Source organism: Labeo rohita, chromosome 13 (assembly GCF_022985175.1).
Source record: "Labeo rohita strain BAU-BD-2019 chromosome 13, IGBB_LRoh.1.0, whole genome shotgun sequence".
Taxonomy (NCBI): Eukaryota; Metazoa; Chordata; class Actinopteri; order Cypriniformes; family Cyprinidae; genus Labeo; species Labeo rohita.
In genome coordinates, this window is record NC_066881.1 from 11,285,765 (window position 1) to 11,299,668 (window position 13,904).

Here is a 13,904-nt window from a genome sequence, read left to right on the forward strand (position 1 = left end):
AGAAATTTACTGTTGTAGTACCATGTTATTGTGCTGCTAATGGACAAATAAACTGTTATACTTCAATATACTTTGGCACTGAATGGTTATCATATTTACATACAATGATATAGAGCGCAACAGTTACTGCCTACTTTTTCAGCGGTCCTGGTTCTGGAAGCATTTTTCCCAATGATTTGCTCCATAGGGACTTCAAACAATTCTTCACTCAGGCGTTCTAACACTTGATCCAAACCAGCTCTAGCTCTTTAAAAACTCATTTAAAACTTTGATGTAAAAGAAAAAAATTATGAAAATCAAAAGAAAAATTACATAATTGAAAAACGGCAGTACAAATGTATTATATTCTGTTTAAAAGTTCGAAAATATATATTTTTTTAAGTCTCATGCTCAACAGGGCTGCACCTACTTGATCAAAAATACAGTAAATACAGTAAAAACAACAATACTGTGAAATATTATTACAATTTTAAATAAATGTTTTCTATTTTAATGTGTTACATGTGCAAAGCTGAATTTCAGCATCATTACTCCAATCTTTAGTGTCAGATGATTCTTCAGAAATCATTTTAATATGCTGATTTGCTGCTCAAGAAACATTCTTCTGTTCTGGAAGTCTATGGCAGCCCATTAAACTGCTTGCGGGAAGGCTATGAAATTTGGCACACAGACAGAGGGCAGTGTCAAAATTAACCATGTAAGTTTGGCATCTCTAACCCAAACCCTCTAGCGCCACCAACAGTTTAAAGCTGCACTCATGTTTATGCTAATAAATTTTGAACCGTAAATTTTAGGAGCAAAATTCAGTTTTCCTCTGAATCGTTCTTAGATTTTTCGCAATTTTTAATAGGTCGAAAGGCCTACTTTTTCGAACTTGTCCTAGACAGTTTTGACAGTTTTTGTCATTTTCACCAAAATTGGCTCAGATAATCTTCAGACAATTCTGGAAAAAAGTTATGGAATTCAAGTTGATTAGTCAAACTGTTCTCAAATAACGCACAAACAAATTTGACGAAAAGCTCGCAAAAATGGACATGAAGCTGTATCTCCGCAGTGCTTAAGTGTATTGAGACCAAATTTGGTGTGTGTTATAATAACCATGACCTAAGGCTATCTGCGCAATTTATTTGCAGCGCCGCCTAGTGGTCAGGAGATAAAAATGTTTGTTTTTTTTGCCTATAACTTCTGAATGGTTTGGCAAAAAATCACAAAACTGACTCTTTAGATTTAGTGCAACATGCCAAGTCAAACCATACCCAGTTTTCCCCATATCAGCCATTTTGGGGCGATGGTCATTTTGATTTTTTGTCGTAAAATGCCATATTTTACAAATGCAGTGGCATAACATTACAATCTCAAAAAGTTTGGGGGCAGTGTCATCTTGTGGTCAAAATTTCCAAAAATGGATTGAATTACATTGAATTAATATGTAAAATTGTTAAAATAGGGCCCTGAGGCTGTATCTCTGCAAAGCTTTGACATACTGACACCAAACTTTATGTGTGCTATTGTCGCCTCACACAGAACACACCAGATCAATTTGATAACATCGCCACCTATTGGTCAAAAAAGATAATGCCTCAAATCATATTACTAGTGGTTGTATTTAGCCATTTTGACTACAATCATCTTAAAATGTCTGCAATTTCTTATTGCTATAGTTGGTCTGATACTTGCTGTCTTGCCTGTTCTGTAGTGTTTGGCCCCGATAATTGCTGCTTGCAGCTGTATTTTATTATAATTATTATTGAAAAAGTGTTTTTTCTCAAAGAGAAATCTCTTGCAATTGCCACTTTTGATTCATTTAAAGCATCGTTGATGACAAATATAAATTATTAAAAAATCGTACTTACATCAAATATATATATACACAAATATATAAATGTATAAGTAGTTTGAGAGGGTAGAGAGACTCGATTGAGATATTAGCAATGCTTTGTGGGTGTGGATGCTCACAGAGCTCTTTGCCATAATTTGTTTCCATAGTAACAGTGACTTGTCTGATTGGTGGATCTTTCTCTTCAGTATTATATGAATGAGTAAAAAACAAAACATGTGTATCATACCGTTGGAGAGGACTGTAGTTCTGGGGGTCACATCCAGGTCTAGCGGGGGTCTGAAGGGGTAACCCCACAGAGTAGACACAACACACAGCAACAGCAGGAACGGCAGCCATGCACTATGGGTCAACATCTTCAGCATCAGCAGTCTGACCAGGAGGGGTGAGTACCACGAGACTGCCGCTCACCCCTCCTCTCAAGGGAGCAGGACGTCAATCACTTAGTCAGTCTCTTAACACCGTTTCCTCTAGTATGCACAAACGTTGCCGTTTTACTCTTCTGTGCAAACAGCTCTCTCTTCCTTAAGCACTCCACTCTGCAAAACAAGAAAAAACAAGAGGGTTAGGACAGGTACAGAAATGACTAGTCAGTGCTGATGTCATAGTTAAGCTGACATGTGATCAGGTGAAGCGTGTTCTGACGCTCAGATTTCTCAAATAACACAATTTAACTGTGGTTCTCTGCCCAGACTGCCCAAGGACAACCAGCTATCAAGATTCTCATGTTTGCATGGAACAAAGGAACGTGGGCATGTTAAAAGGAAACCAGTGCACCCTGTGGTATTAAAAGGTTACCCTAATAGGAATGAAGTCTTCTTTTCAAATCCAAAAAAGACTGAGTGACACATGCACAAAGCACATGGAGACCCAGAGGTACGTCAAAGTGAAGATCAAAGGCTTTATTGGATGCAACGCCGCATTCGGCGACACCGACCTTTCAGGCCTTTAATCCTGAGCTGTGTCTGAGGTGACTGCGTGGAATAATAAGCTGGTGATTAATGTATGACAACTGAATAGTGTGAGTCCTGATCCAAAAGAGCCAGGACTTCACCCAAATATCACAAACTCAGCAAGAGCTCATCTCTGACTTCCCTCACCTTGCATCAAAAGCAGGTCGGATTAGTCTGGAAATCCTCTGGAGTTTTTATGTTAGTGTTTTGAGTTCATGTGAATACTGCAATAAACTGAGTGCTCTGGAGAAACTGGGAGCATAAATAAGGATATGCAGTAGTCGGTGGAAATTAGTTTAGCTACAATTCAAAGGTTTGTGTGTTTTGTTTTGTTTTTTTGAAGATGCATTCAGCAAGGACGCATTACATGAAAAATGATGGTAAAGACATTAACAATGTTGCAGAAGATTTATATTTTAAAAAATGACTTTCTATTTATGTATCGTTTCAAGGAAAAGAAAAAAATAAATCTATTAGACTTCACTCAAAAGTCTTTCTGACCCCAAATATTTAAATAGTAACGTATAATTAAAAATACTCTGCCATACTCTATAATTACAAAAACAATTGGTGCTTGACAAAAAAAAAAAAAAAAAAAAAAAAAAAAAAAGGTTTTATTGTTTTAATAGGGTTTTTCTTCTCTTTTTGCATCCGTGTCTGATTATAAGCAGGTGTATTTCTCACCCATGATTCATTTATGTCATTAGCACCCAGTAATAGGGGTTACTGAGATTAAGTATTATTAAAGAAGTGAAGGATTATTAAAAATGACAGCCACTATGAGTCCCACCTTATGCAGAATAAAAAATATGAATGAAGTTTTCATCTAACCAAAATCGTATATGAGTAATTTTATCTTACGTTAACAATATATATCACAATATAGCTACTTCTGCTTTAAATAAGGACTTTTTAATATTAAAATGTTTGATACCATGGAAGTTTCATAATTTTTGTCACCAGTGTCAATATCACAAAAAACTAATACTAGGCTAAGTTTAAAAAAAAAAAAAAAAAAAAAAAAAAAACTCAAGCTCACTGAAGACAAGTACACAGTCAGTGATTTAATAAGAATAAAAAACTTATTACAAGCAATCGGACAAAAACTACAGTAGAATAAATAAATAAGAAATGCTACATAAATTGTATAAAGTAATCAAATGTATAAAAACTAGGGCTTGCCCCCTAATAGTTGACAAGCTTGGTCGACCAAAATTTCATTAGTCTCTTAGTCGTAGAAAAAAAAATCCACAGGAAGTGGCAACATCACGCACTCCATGACGGACAGATCATTAACGGTTGGTCATCCAAAGAGTGAAATGTCTAATTTCAAATAAACTAATTTAAATAGAAATCAAAGATTCTCAGATTATGTAATCTGTATGAAACACGCATACAGACACATCCACAGCGGAGAAGATGAGTCAGTGTCGCCGACTTCATCTCCTAAACTGAAAACAAAAGCAGTAGTTTATCAATAAATTATTAAAACGTTTCCTTGCTGCAGTCTCCTTGCTGTTTTTCCCAGACACATTCATAATTATTATATCTGTCGGTGCGCTGTAGCAAGCTTTTTCTCTGTGCACTTAAACACTTATTAGGCTATGTAGGCAATTAAAGGCTCTTTATTATCATTTATATGGTTTATTAATAAACTTGCGACTAATAGACGACAAATGCTTAAAATGAACGACTACTAGTCGACCAGAAAAATCTTTAGTCGAGGACAGCCCTAATAAAAACACTGCATATTCTTTATTATATATGCTTATTCTTATTAAAGTTACAAAAGTGATTTAGTTAAAGGAGAAGTCCACTTCCAAAACAAAGATTCAGATATAATGTACTTACTCCCTTGTCATCCAAGATGTTTATGTCTTTCTTTAGTCGTAAAGAAATTTTTTTGAGGAAAACATTTCTGCGTTTTTCTCCATATAATGGACTGATATGGTGCCGCAATTTTGAACTTCTAAAATGCAGTTTAAATGCGCCTTCAAATGATCCCAAATGCGGTTGTAAACGATCCCAGCCGAGGAAGAGGGTCTTATCTAGTGAAACGATCAGTTATTTTCATAAAAACAATACAATTTAAATACTTTTTAATCTCAAACGCTCATCTTGTCTTGCTCTGCCTGAACTCTGTGTATTCTGACTCAAGACAGTTAGGGTATGTTGAAAAACTCAGATCGTATTTTCTCCCTCAACTTCAAAATTCATTTCAAAATCATCCTATATTGCTGCAGAAGTACTGACCCAGTCTTTGCAAAGTGAACATGCAAAGAAGATCAAACACCCTTGTTAGATCAGGTCCCCACGCCAGACAATTAGGATCCAGCCCCGGACACCAGATCCCGTCAGAAAATATCAGTCTTTCCGGTAACAGAACAACTAGTCAGCAAGCTGTAGTTACCCCAACCCCACTAACAGCAGGTTTCTGTCAGTTATGAAGTTGACCGATGGAAGCCAGAAAAGAGCAGAAGCAGGAGACGAAGTGATGAGGTAAAAAGGTATAATAGAATTTATTGAACAGTTTTAGTTGCATATGTCTCAATGTTCAAACTTCGTCTGGGGAGTACAGCTCAAAGAACAATGATATATCAAACGGATTCAACATCCCATAAACCTTGAATTTCCATAAACATCCCCGTTATCTATTTCTTAGACCAAACAATTCATGAAACCCCACAATCATGGAACTGAACAACAATGAAAATGCATAAGCAAGAAAAATAATAAGAAATATAAAAAATATAAAAACATATAAATGAATAATATATATGAATAAATGATAAATACTTAAATAATCAAATAAATAATTAAATATGAATTATGTGAATGACTAATGATTGTAAAATGATTATAAATAATTATGTAAATAAATGATTATAAATAAAATTAAAAACAAACATAAAATTTAAACACAACACAATAATTTGCATGGAAGGATCTAAGGATCCTTCACCCTTAACAAAAAAGGTAAAACAGCGATATAGGGTGATTTCGAAGTTGAGGGAGAACATGAGATGGGACTTTTTTTCAACATACCCTAACTGTCATGAACCGGAACAAAAACAGTCCAGGCAGAGTAAGACAAGGTGAGCGTTTGGTATTAAGTACATAAATTGTATTATTTTTATTAAATTAACCAATCATTATGCTAGATAAGGCCGTTCTTTCTCGGCTGGGATCATTTACAGCCGCATTTAAACTGCATTTTGGAAGTTCAAAATCATATCAGTCCATATCAGTCCATTATATGGAGAAAAAATGCTGAAAATGTTTTCCTCAAAAAACATAAGAAAGAAAGACATCGTGGATGATAAGCGGGTGAGTAAATTATTTGTAAATTGTTGTTCTGGAAATGGCGTTCTCCTTTAAGATCAGTGAGATATTTTCTTTCTTTTGTTGTTTGACTAACATGAATGACAGACAGCAGAAATATTAGACTGCTGTCACTTTAAGAGCTGCCCGGATCCAATATACCGTTACATTTGTTTTCTTTCTCAGCTGTTTGTTTTCACTTAAGAAATTAATGTGTTTACAAGGGCATTTTGACACATACAAGTGTGTGTATTTAATCGTTCAAGGCCTATACAGCGGCAAAAATAACTCAGTTCAATGCCCATGCTCCATAAACACCATTTTCACGTGTGCACGCCTCTCTGACAGCGCTCGCATCTAGCAAAATAAGTTCTCTTTTGCTGCTGATTGCATTTCAACGGCTTAAAAACCTGTGCAAACAATATGTTTTCATGACCACGTAGCACAGCAATGTCACGTTATTTAGTGCATCAGATCAAATTTGTCTCCGTATTGACACTATCCTTACTATTGTTGTTGTTTGGTCACGACTGACCTGTAAGAGAATGGTTGTTACTTAAAAAGGAAGAGTCATTGTGCTTGTGCTTGTGTGTGTGTAAGTGAGTCTGATGTGATTTAGGAGGACAGTGGCCTGAGCATCCAACTGTTCGCCTCCCTCCGTCCATTACTCTAACACACTCAGTCCCTCTCTTTTGTAAACACTCCAGACTTCTCCCCCTCTCTCAGATAAACACACTCTCGCTCCCTCATTCCATTAAACAAGCTTACGCACCAGATGAGCGCTGTTTTCTTTTCCCTATATCTCCTCTTTAGAGAGCAAATTCCCAGTGGCTTTGTAGGCCAAAGTATTCTTGTTCATTCAAAACTTTTTCTACTCCTTTTCTTTCTGCATAAATAAAACACACAAAACAAACGATCTCAAACATAAATGCACAGATGTGCTTGAATTCACACCTGCTGTAGTGCAGGAATCAGCAGTAATGTGCCAGAGAGGTTTATCGGATCAGCATCCCTCGTATTGTTCTTTTCAACAACATAAAGAGCAAAGCTGAAACGTCACACAATGAGAAATATGCTTTGATAAAACTTTTTTTTTTCTCATGTTTGAAAGAAGTCACTTATGCTCACCAAAGCTGCAATTATTTGATGAAAATACAGTAAATACTGTGAAATATTACAATTTCAGATTACAGTTTTCTATGTGAATACATTTTAAAATGCAAATTATTTCTGCGACGCCAAAGCCGAATTTTCAGCATCATTACTCCAGTATTCAGTTTCTCCTTTATTGTCTTCCTGTATTATTTTGTTATTTATACTGTCATCCAATGTTGTATTGAACTGTTGTAATTATTCTGGTTTATACTTGCAATAAAAAAAATAAAAATGCTCAAGAAACATTATAACTACCAATATTCGAAACAGTGTTGACGCATTTGTCTTTTTTAACATGCTTTGTTGAACAAAAAAATTTATTTTAAATTGAAATGTTTTGTAACAGTACATTTTTTAGTCATTTTTGATTTAATGTGTACTTGCTTAATAAAAGTACTGACCCCAAACGTTTGACTTTTGTAGTGTATAGTGACCTAAAAATAGAGCAAATCTTATGTATTTCTTATATTTAGTTTAACATATTTCAAAATCCTAAAAAAATGTTTATTTCCAAGTTTAATTTTGATTTTGAATGTGCTCTCAGCGCTTTCATATCTTACTATTTATGATAATTTCTGTTTGCTCTTATCATGTTGCTCAAATCATTCTGACAAATTTAATCACAGACGAAAAAGCCTTATTGGTTTTAATAAAAGCGTGATATTTCATCACTAAAAAATGCTTTGAAAGGTCTGTGCAGCCCCTGAGGGAATTTTATATCAACAAAGCATTAGTAGATATGACAGTATACGGTATTAAATATCACCGAAAGTTTTAGGAATCAAACACTTTTCTGCTGAAGCGTTCAGAGAACAGCGTGGACTAAATAATAGTTTGGTGCAAAACTAGAATCCAGTTTAAGTGTAAGAGGTTTATGAAAGAAATCCATTATCGGATTATAACTACACAACCATCAGCGGTATTATTATTCAGCCAATTCAGATGTCCTAGACAGAATGAAAACTATAAAGAAAGAAAGAATAGGTCAGACACATGAGAGGCCAAATCTTCCCAGTGGAAAATCTCTTAGCACTAACGCCATAAGAAAGCAAATGAATGCTTTAGCCCACACTGTAGCCCACAGCGACAGCTCCAGATCAGCACAGTGGTCACATCAGAGAGCCCCTAAAGAGATCAGTCAAACACACACTGCTATTCCTCATTCTGCTTTCAGAGCTGTAGAGATGAGCTAAAGCCAATTCCAGACAATGGAAGATCAGCTGCGAGTTGATTTAAAAATAAATCGTTGAGTTGTACAACAGGATTCATGGTATCAGGCTGTAGGATGGATAAGAATTGAGCAGCTGCAGAGAAAAAACGATAGCTCTGTTTCTAAAGCAGCTCAGCTGAACAGTGACTGCATGAGACCCTTCATGCATCTTTAACCAGCTGTCAGTCACTTGGAGCACATTTACATGTGAGTTTAAGGGTCAGACGCCTCAAAAGCGAGAGAGCGGTGCAGACAAGCACACTAAATTCATATCATGATTTTGTGGATGTAATCGAATGACAGTGACATGCTACATTTAATGCATTAAGAACCTGCAGAGTTTGTGAATGAAGGAGGACATCAAGGCGATGTTTTAGACGACCTCTGGTGATTAAAAATGTGTAGATGGCATTTGTGCCAACTGCAGATAGAATTCTAAATGCTGAGACATGAATATTAATATGCATGCATATACTGTATATGGATGTGTGTGTTTCAGGGCTGTTTCCTCTCAGGAGGCAAGGGAGGCAAAAAAATTGAGACAAAAATTCATAGTATAAAAATAAAACAACGCAAATATTACAAAATATGACATTAAAATAGCATATAAATCACTAATTTTTCTAAAGTAAAACTGTCCAAAAGGAGTCCGCGTCTCACTCGCCTCCCCTGAGCCCACTGAGTTTTATAAGACACGCTAAAGCATGCCGTGAGTTTGGTGGGGGGGTAATTGAGAATGAATGGGGGAAAGTCACATGAGAGATCAAGATACACTGTAAAAAAATAAAAAACACAATTTGTTGAGTCAGCTTAAAATAATTTGTTACCCTGCTGCCTTAAAATTTTAAGCTCAGTCAACTTGAAATGTTAAGTTGTACTAAGTAACAACTTAGATATTTGTGTTTGCTAAACTTAACAGATGGGTAAGTAACCCAGCTGTCTTAAAATTTTAAGTTGATTCAACTCAAATATCTAGGTTGTCACTAAGTATAACTTAACATTTCAAGTTGAAAAAATTTTTTGGGGTTGACTTTACTTAAAATTTTAAGGCAGCCAGGTTACAAATTATTTTAAGTTGAATCAACAAATTGTTTTTTACAGTGTATGATTGGATATAACTTGTTATGATCGGCTGTGACTTGTTCATGTGATAAATCCCGCCTCTTGTGTTTGTGCGCGTTCCAGATTTGCGAATTAGTCTGAATGATATCTGACCCTGGACCACAAAACCAGTCTTAAATAGCACAGATATGTTTGCAGCAATAGCCAAAAGTACATTGTATGGGTCAAAATTATCGAATATATATGAATTAGCTTAATTTGGACAACTTTAAAGGTGATTTTCTCAATATATTGATTTTTTTTTTGCACCATCAGATTCCAGATATTTAAATAGTTGTATCTCAGCCAGATATTGTCCTGTCCTAACAAACCATCAAATGAAAAGCTTATATATTCAGCTTTCAGGTTTATCTCAGTTTAAGAAATTTACCCTTCTGACTGGTTTTGTGATCCAGGGTCACATATAATGACTTTAATGAGAAAACTAATTAAAAAAAAAAAAAAGAAAGTAAACAACTCACACACTTAGATATAACAACATTGTTATGTCAAAATCAAACTTCAAATGGCCTGAAAACATGATATGTATTTTTTTTTTAATTATTATTTTTTTTTAGTAAGCGATCAGCTTGTTGAAATTAAAGGTACATCTTTTGTAAGTTTATTACGAAGAACAGTTGAACATCAGTTCATAAATAAAATATATAATAGTTTAAATCAAATAATATGTTGTTTAAATTGTTACTGTCTTGAGTTATTTTGGAATAAATATAAAATGCTTAAAAACACTAAACTGATCAGATTTAAACTTGGTTTTAATAAACAGAATAGCCTATTAATTACATTGTTAATGTAAAAAATACAATATAGATTTTTACTCTGCTAGTGTAAGTAATGTTCATTTAACCAAGAAAATGTGACTGGGACATGAATTTACATTTTATTTAAGAAAAAAAATTGTGTTGTGTTGTAAAGAATTAAAAATTGTTTTCCACTTGTGGACAATAAAAAGGAACTAACTAACTGACACAACCAGAATTTTGACATTTGAACATTTACAAAACCTTGAACTAATAGCATTCAAGAACAGAGTATCAGTTCAAGGCCTTTTGAGACTCCTGACAAATCAGCCTAATAATCTTCTACAGAAATTCAGAAGCACATCCGCCATCTATTTCATCATCAGTGAAACCGGATCCATCAATATTCCACCACAAGGCAATGAACAAGAAACTAAATAAATAACTTTTCATAGAGACCACTAAGGTCAGCTTAAGACATCAGTATAACAAATAAATCAGTGTTTGGCTTATAAATGAGAATTGCTTAATTATGCAAGCCGTCTTTCACAAAAATCTCATTCTTGCATGCATAGGACCTTGAGGATAAGCAATGATAGTAGCCGATTGTACACTGGGTCATTGACCGGATGCTGAATCACATGAGGGACTGTCTTTTTTTAGTTGAGAATAAAAATGAGATTCTGTTGAACTATAAAAGCAGTAAATAAAGAAGAAAAATCATATGGCAGGATGCCACAAAAGCATCTTTACACAGCTGAGAAACTCTGTCTGTAACAGCTCCAAAAATTAGTTTAAAGACACAATATCACATAAACGTCATCGTAAAATATGCAGCGTTGTCCCTGCGGTATCAGATACGGCTCTGATGCTGCTTTGCATCTGTGTAAAGGATGCAGCATTACAGTAGCCTAAACTTTGTTGATGCATGAGAGAGAGCATATATTTTGTAAATTATAGTTTTTATTTTTGTGTAAGATAGCACAACATCAGCAACAACTCAGCAAAGCTAAACAACACATTCAGAATTCTGCATCAATAAGGCATTCACATATTTATGAAACAATCATTAGACATTTCAATTTGTGTTAGATTATTGCTAGGCACATTCTTTTGCTGGTGTGTCACTCAAAGACTTTCTTCTTCCAGATGTCATCTTACTTAGACAATGTGTTCGTGCCAGGGAAAACTGCCCTGCAAATTCTCACTGTGAGGTGACTAATACTCTGCGCATTAATCTGATTAAACACGGACGTGTCCACAGTCTCTCTGATACTCTCTCACATCACGTATCAATAGCCTAAAATATCCATCAGTCATATGGCCTTTCACAGAGTTTAATGGTTAACTTCTAATGAACTGCTAGTTGGCAGAAAGAAAGATTATACTTTGTATGGCAAGCCATTTTACATCTATTTCCTTAAAATTAACTAGCACCTATTTTTGTTACTAGTGTAACATTTCACTTCCTACTAGTATGTTTTGCTGGTGCCTTCTTTAGTTTCACTTGTTCACTTGTCTTTAGTTACTTTTAACTATCTGCTAGTACTTAAATGCCAATTTACCACTAGTTACGATCCCAAAAGTGACTAAGTAAGTAACTGTTCCATTTATACTGGTAACAACAAATTACAAATTTGTGGTTCAGACACTGACTGTTCCAATTCTTGCTGGATTTTTTTTTTTGTTTGTTTTACTAGTAGTAACTATTTATTATGTACATTACATTTCTTAGTTACTCTAATCTATCCCAAAGTTATTAGTCAATTTATTAAAACTTTATAAATATGTATATGTGTTATTATGTGTAGTGTGTACACTGCCAGTCAAAAGGTTTTGAACAGAAAGATTTTAATGTTTTTTTAAAGAAGATTGTTCTGCTCACCAAGCCTGCATTTATTTGATCCAAAATACAGCAAAAGCAGAAATATTGTGAAATATTATTTTACTATTTAAAAACTGCTTTCTCTTGAATATATTTTAAAATGTAATTTATTCCTGTGATCAAAGCTAAATTTTCAGCATCATGACTCAGTCTTCAGTGTCACATGATCCTTCAGAAATCATTCTAATATGCTGATTTGCTGTTCAAGAAACATTATTATTATTATTATCAATTTTTTTTTTTTGATAAAGACATTTATAATGTTGCAAAAGATTTCTATTTAAGATAAAAGCTGTTCTTCCAAACTTTCTATTCAACAAAGAAACCTGAAAAAAAATCTACTCAGGTGTTTCAACATAATAATAATAATAATAATAATAATAATAATAATAATTGTTTTTTGCAGCAAATCAGAATATTAGAATGATTTCTGAAGGATCATGTGACTGGAGTAATGACGCTAAAAATTCAGCTTTGAAATCACAGGAATAAATTAAATTAAAATATATTAAAATAGAAAACAATTATTTTAGACAGATATTTTACTGTTATTGCTGTACTTTGGACCAAATAAATGCAGGCTTAGTGAGCAGAAGAGACTTTCATAAACTTTTATTATTCGTTTGTGTATTTATATCTATCTATCTATATTTATTGATACCAGTAACATTTTTTTAACTTGTTTTATGTATTGTTAGAGTTGTTCAAAATCTTATTAGCAAGAATAAAACATTACTAGTAACAAGTGCAATATACACAAGTATCTAATAAATAACTATTTTTAATCACTACTAAGAATGCAACAACAGATGCAAGTAAATATTTGAATTTTTTTACCAAAAAATATAAACTGTTATCTGTTATGAAAGAGAATAGTTTCTTGCATTAGCTACTAATATAGACTAGCGAAATTTAATAGATAATAGTAAAACATAAAAGTATATCACTTGCTTACTTCGAAAATTTTCGAAAGTACCAGTAACAAAAACCGTTCTTTTGGAGAATAAATGTTAAAGCGGCTTGCCATACACGTTGAGGTTTCGTCTGTGCGAAATTATAATTTAATTTTAATTATCATTTTAGCCTTTTCTTGTCGTCTAAAGGATGTTGTCTTCACTCAACATTAGGTAAAAGAGACTTGTTCGTACCAAACTGTCAGTGAGAACTTAATCTTTCGTGCGATGCTCACTATTAAGATACAGACGTGCAGTGACAACAAATGTCACAAAAAGAATAAGAAAACGTGCACAATATCAAAGTGGTCTACTTACTGAAATGCCTCTCTTCACAAATCGTCCAAAAAACGCAGAAAAGTCGTCTAGCAGTTAATGTAAAGCCAAGTAACGTGAAGACCGAGCGGAGACGGGGAATGAACTCAGCTGTGATAGTCGCTGTGCCTTGCTGTGCGTGTGTGCGCCCGTGGCGTGAGCCTCGACACAGGTACTGTACGCCCTCCTGCGCCACTTCTCCATCTCAAACAATGCGCTCGAACAGCAAACACGCTGCTGACCCACGGCATTATTGGGAAAAACATCTGGGCTCCTGGGAAGTATTTGGGCTACCGCATTCCTTCGCTATCTACTGGAAAAAGCACACTTTTACGATTACGATTATAAACAAAGATCACTGTTAAAACACGCAGTACGTTCATTGTTAAATATAGAGATCAGAAGAGGAACAG

At 34.5% G+C, this 13,904-nt stretch overlaps 1 protein-coding gene across 2 annotated transcripts in view; it reads right to left on the reverse strand.

Moving 5' to 3' along the window:
• sema4ga (sema domain, immunoglobulin domain (Ig), transmembrane domain (TM) and short cytoplasmic domain, (semaphorin) 4Ga) overlaps positions 1 to 13,810 on the reverse strand; it is a 51,395-nt gene extending 37,585 nt beyond the window's left edge. Inside the window, exons 1-2 of one of the 2 annotated variants that reach the window (XM_051126090.1) lie at positions 13,495 to 13,810; positions 2,067 to 2,361 (exon numbers count right to left, since the gene is read on the reverse strand). In XM_051126090.1, coding sequence (XP_050982047.1) covers positions 2,067 to 2,202 — 136 coding nt within the window. In that variant the 5' untranslated portion in view covers positions 2,203 to 2,361; positions 13,495 to 13,810. Of the gene's footprint in view, positions 1 to 2,066; positions 2,377 to 13,494 lie in introns of both variants that reach the window. The other variant, XM_051126089.1, reaches the window with a different exon arrangement.
• Between the last annotated feature and the right edge of the window lie 94 nt (positions 13,811 to 13,904).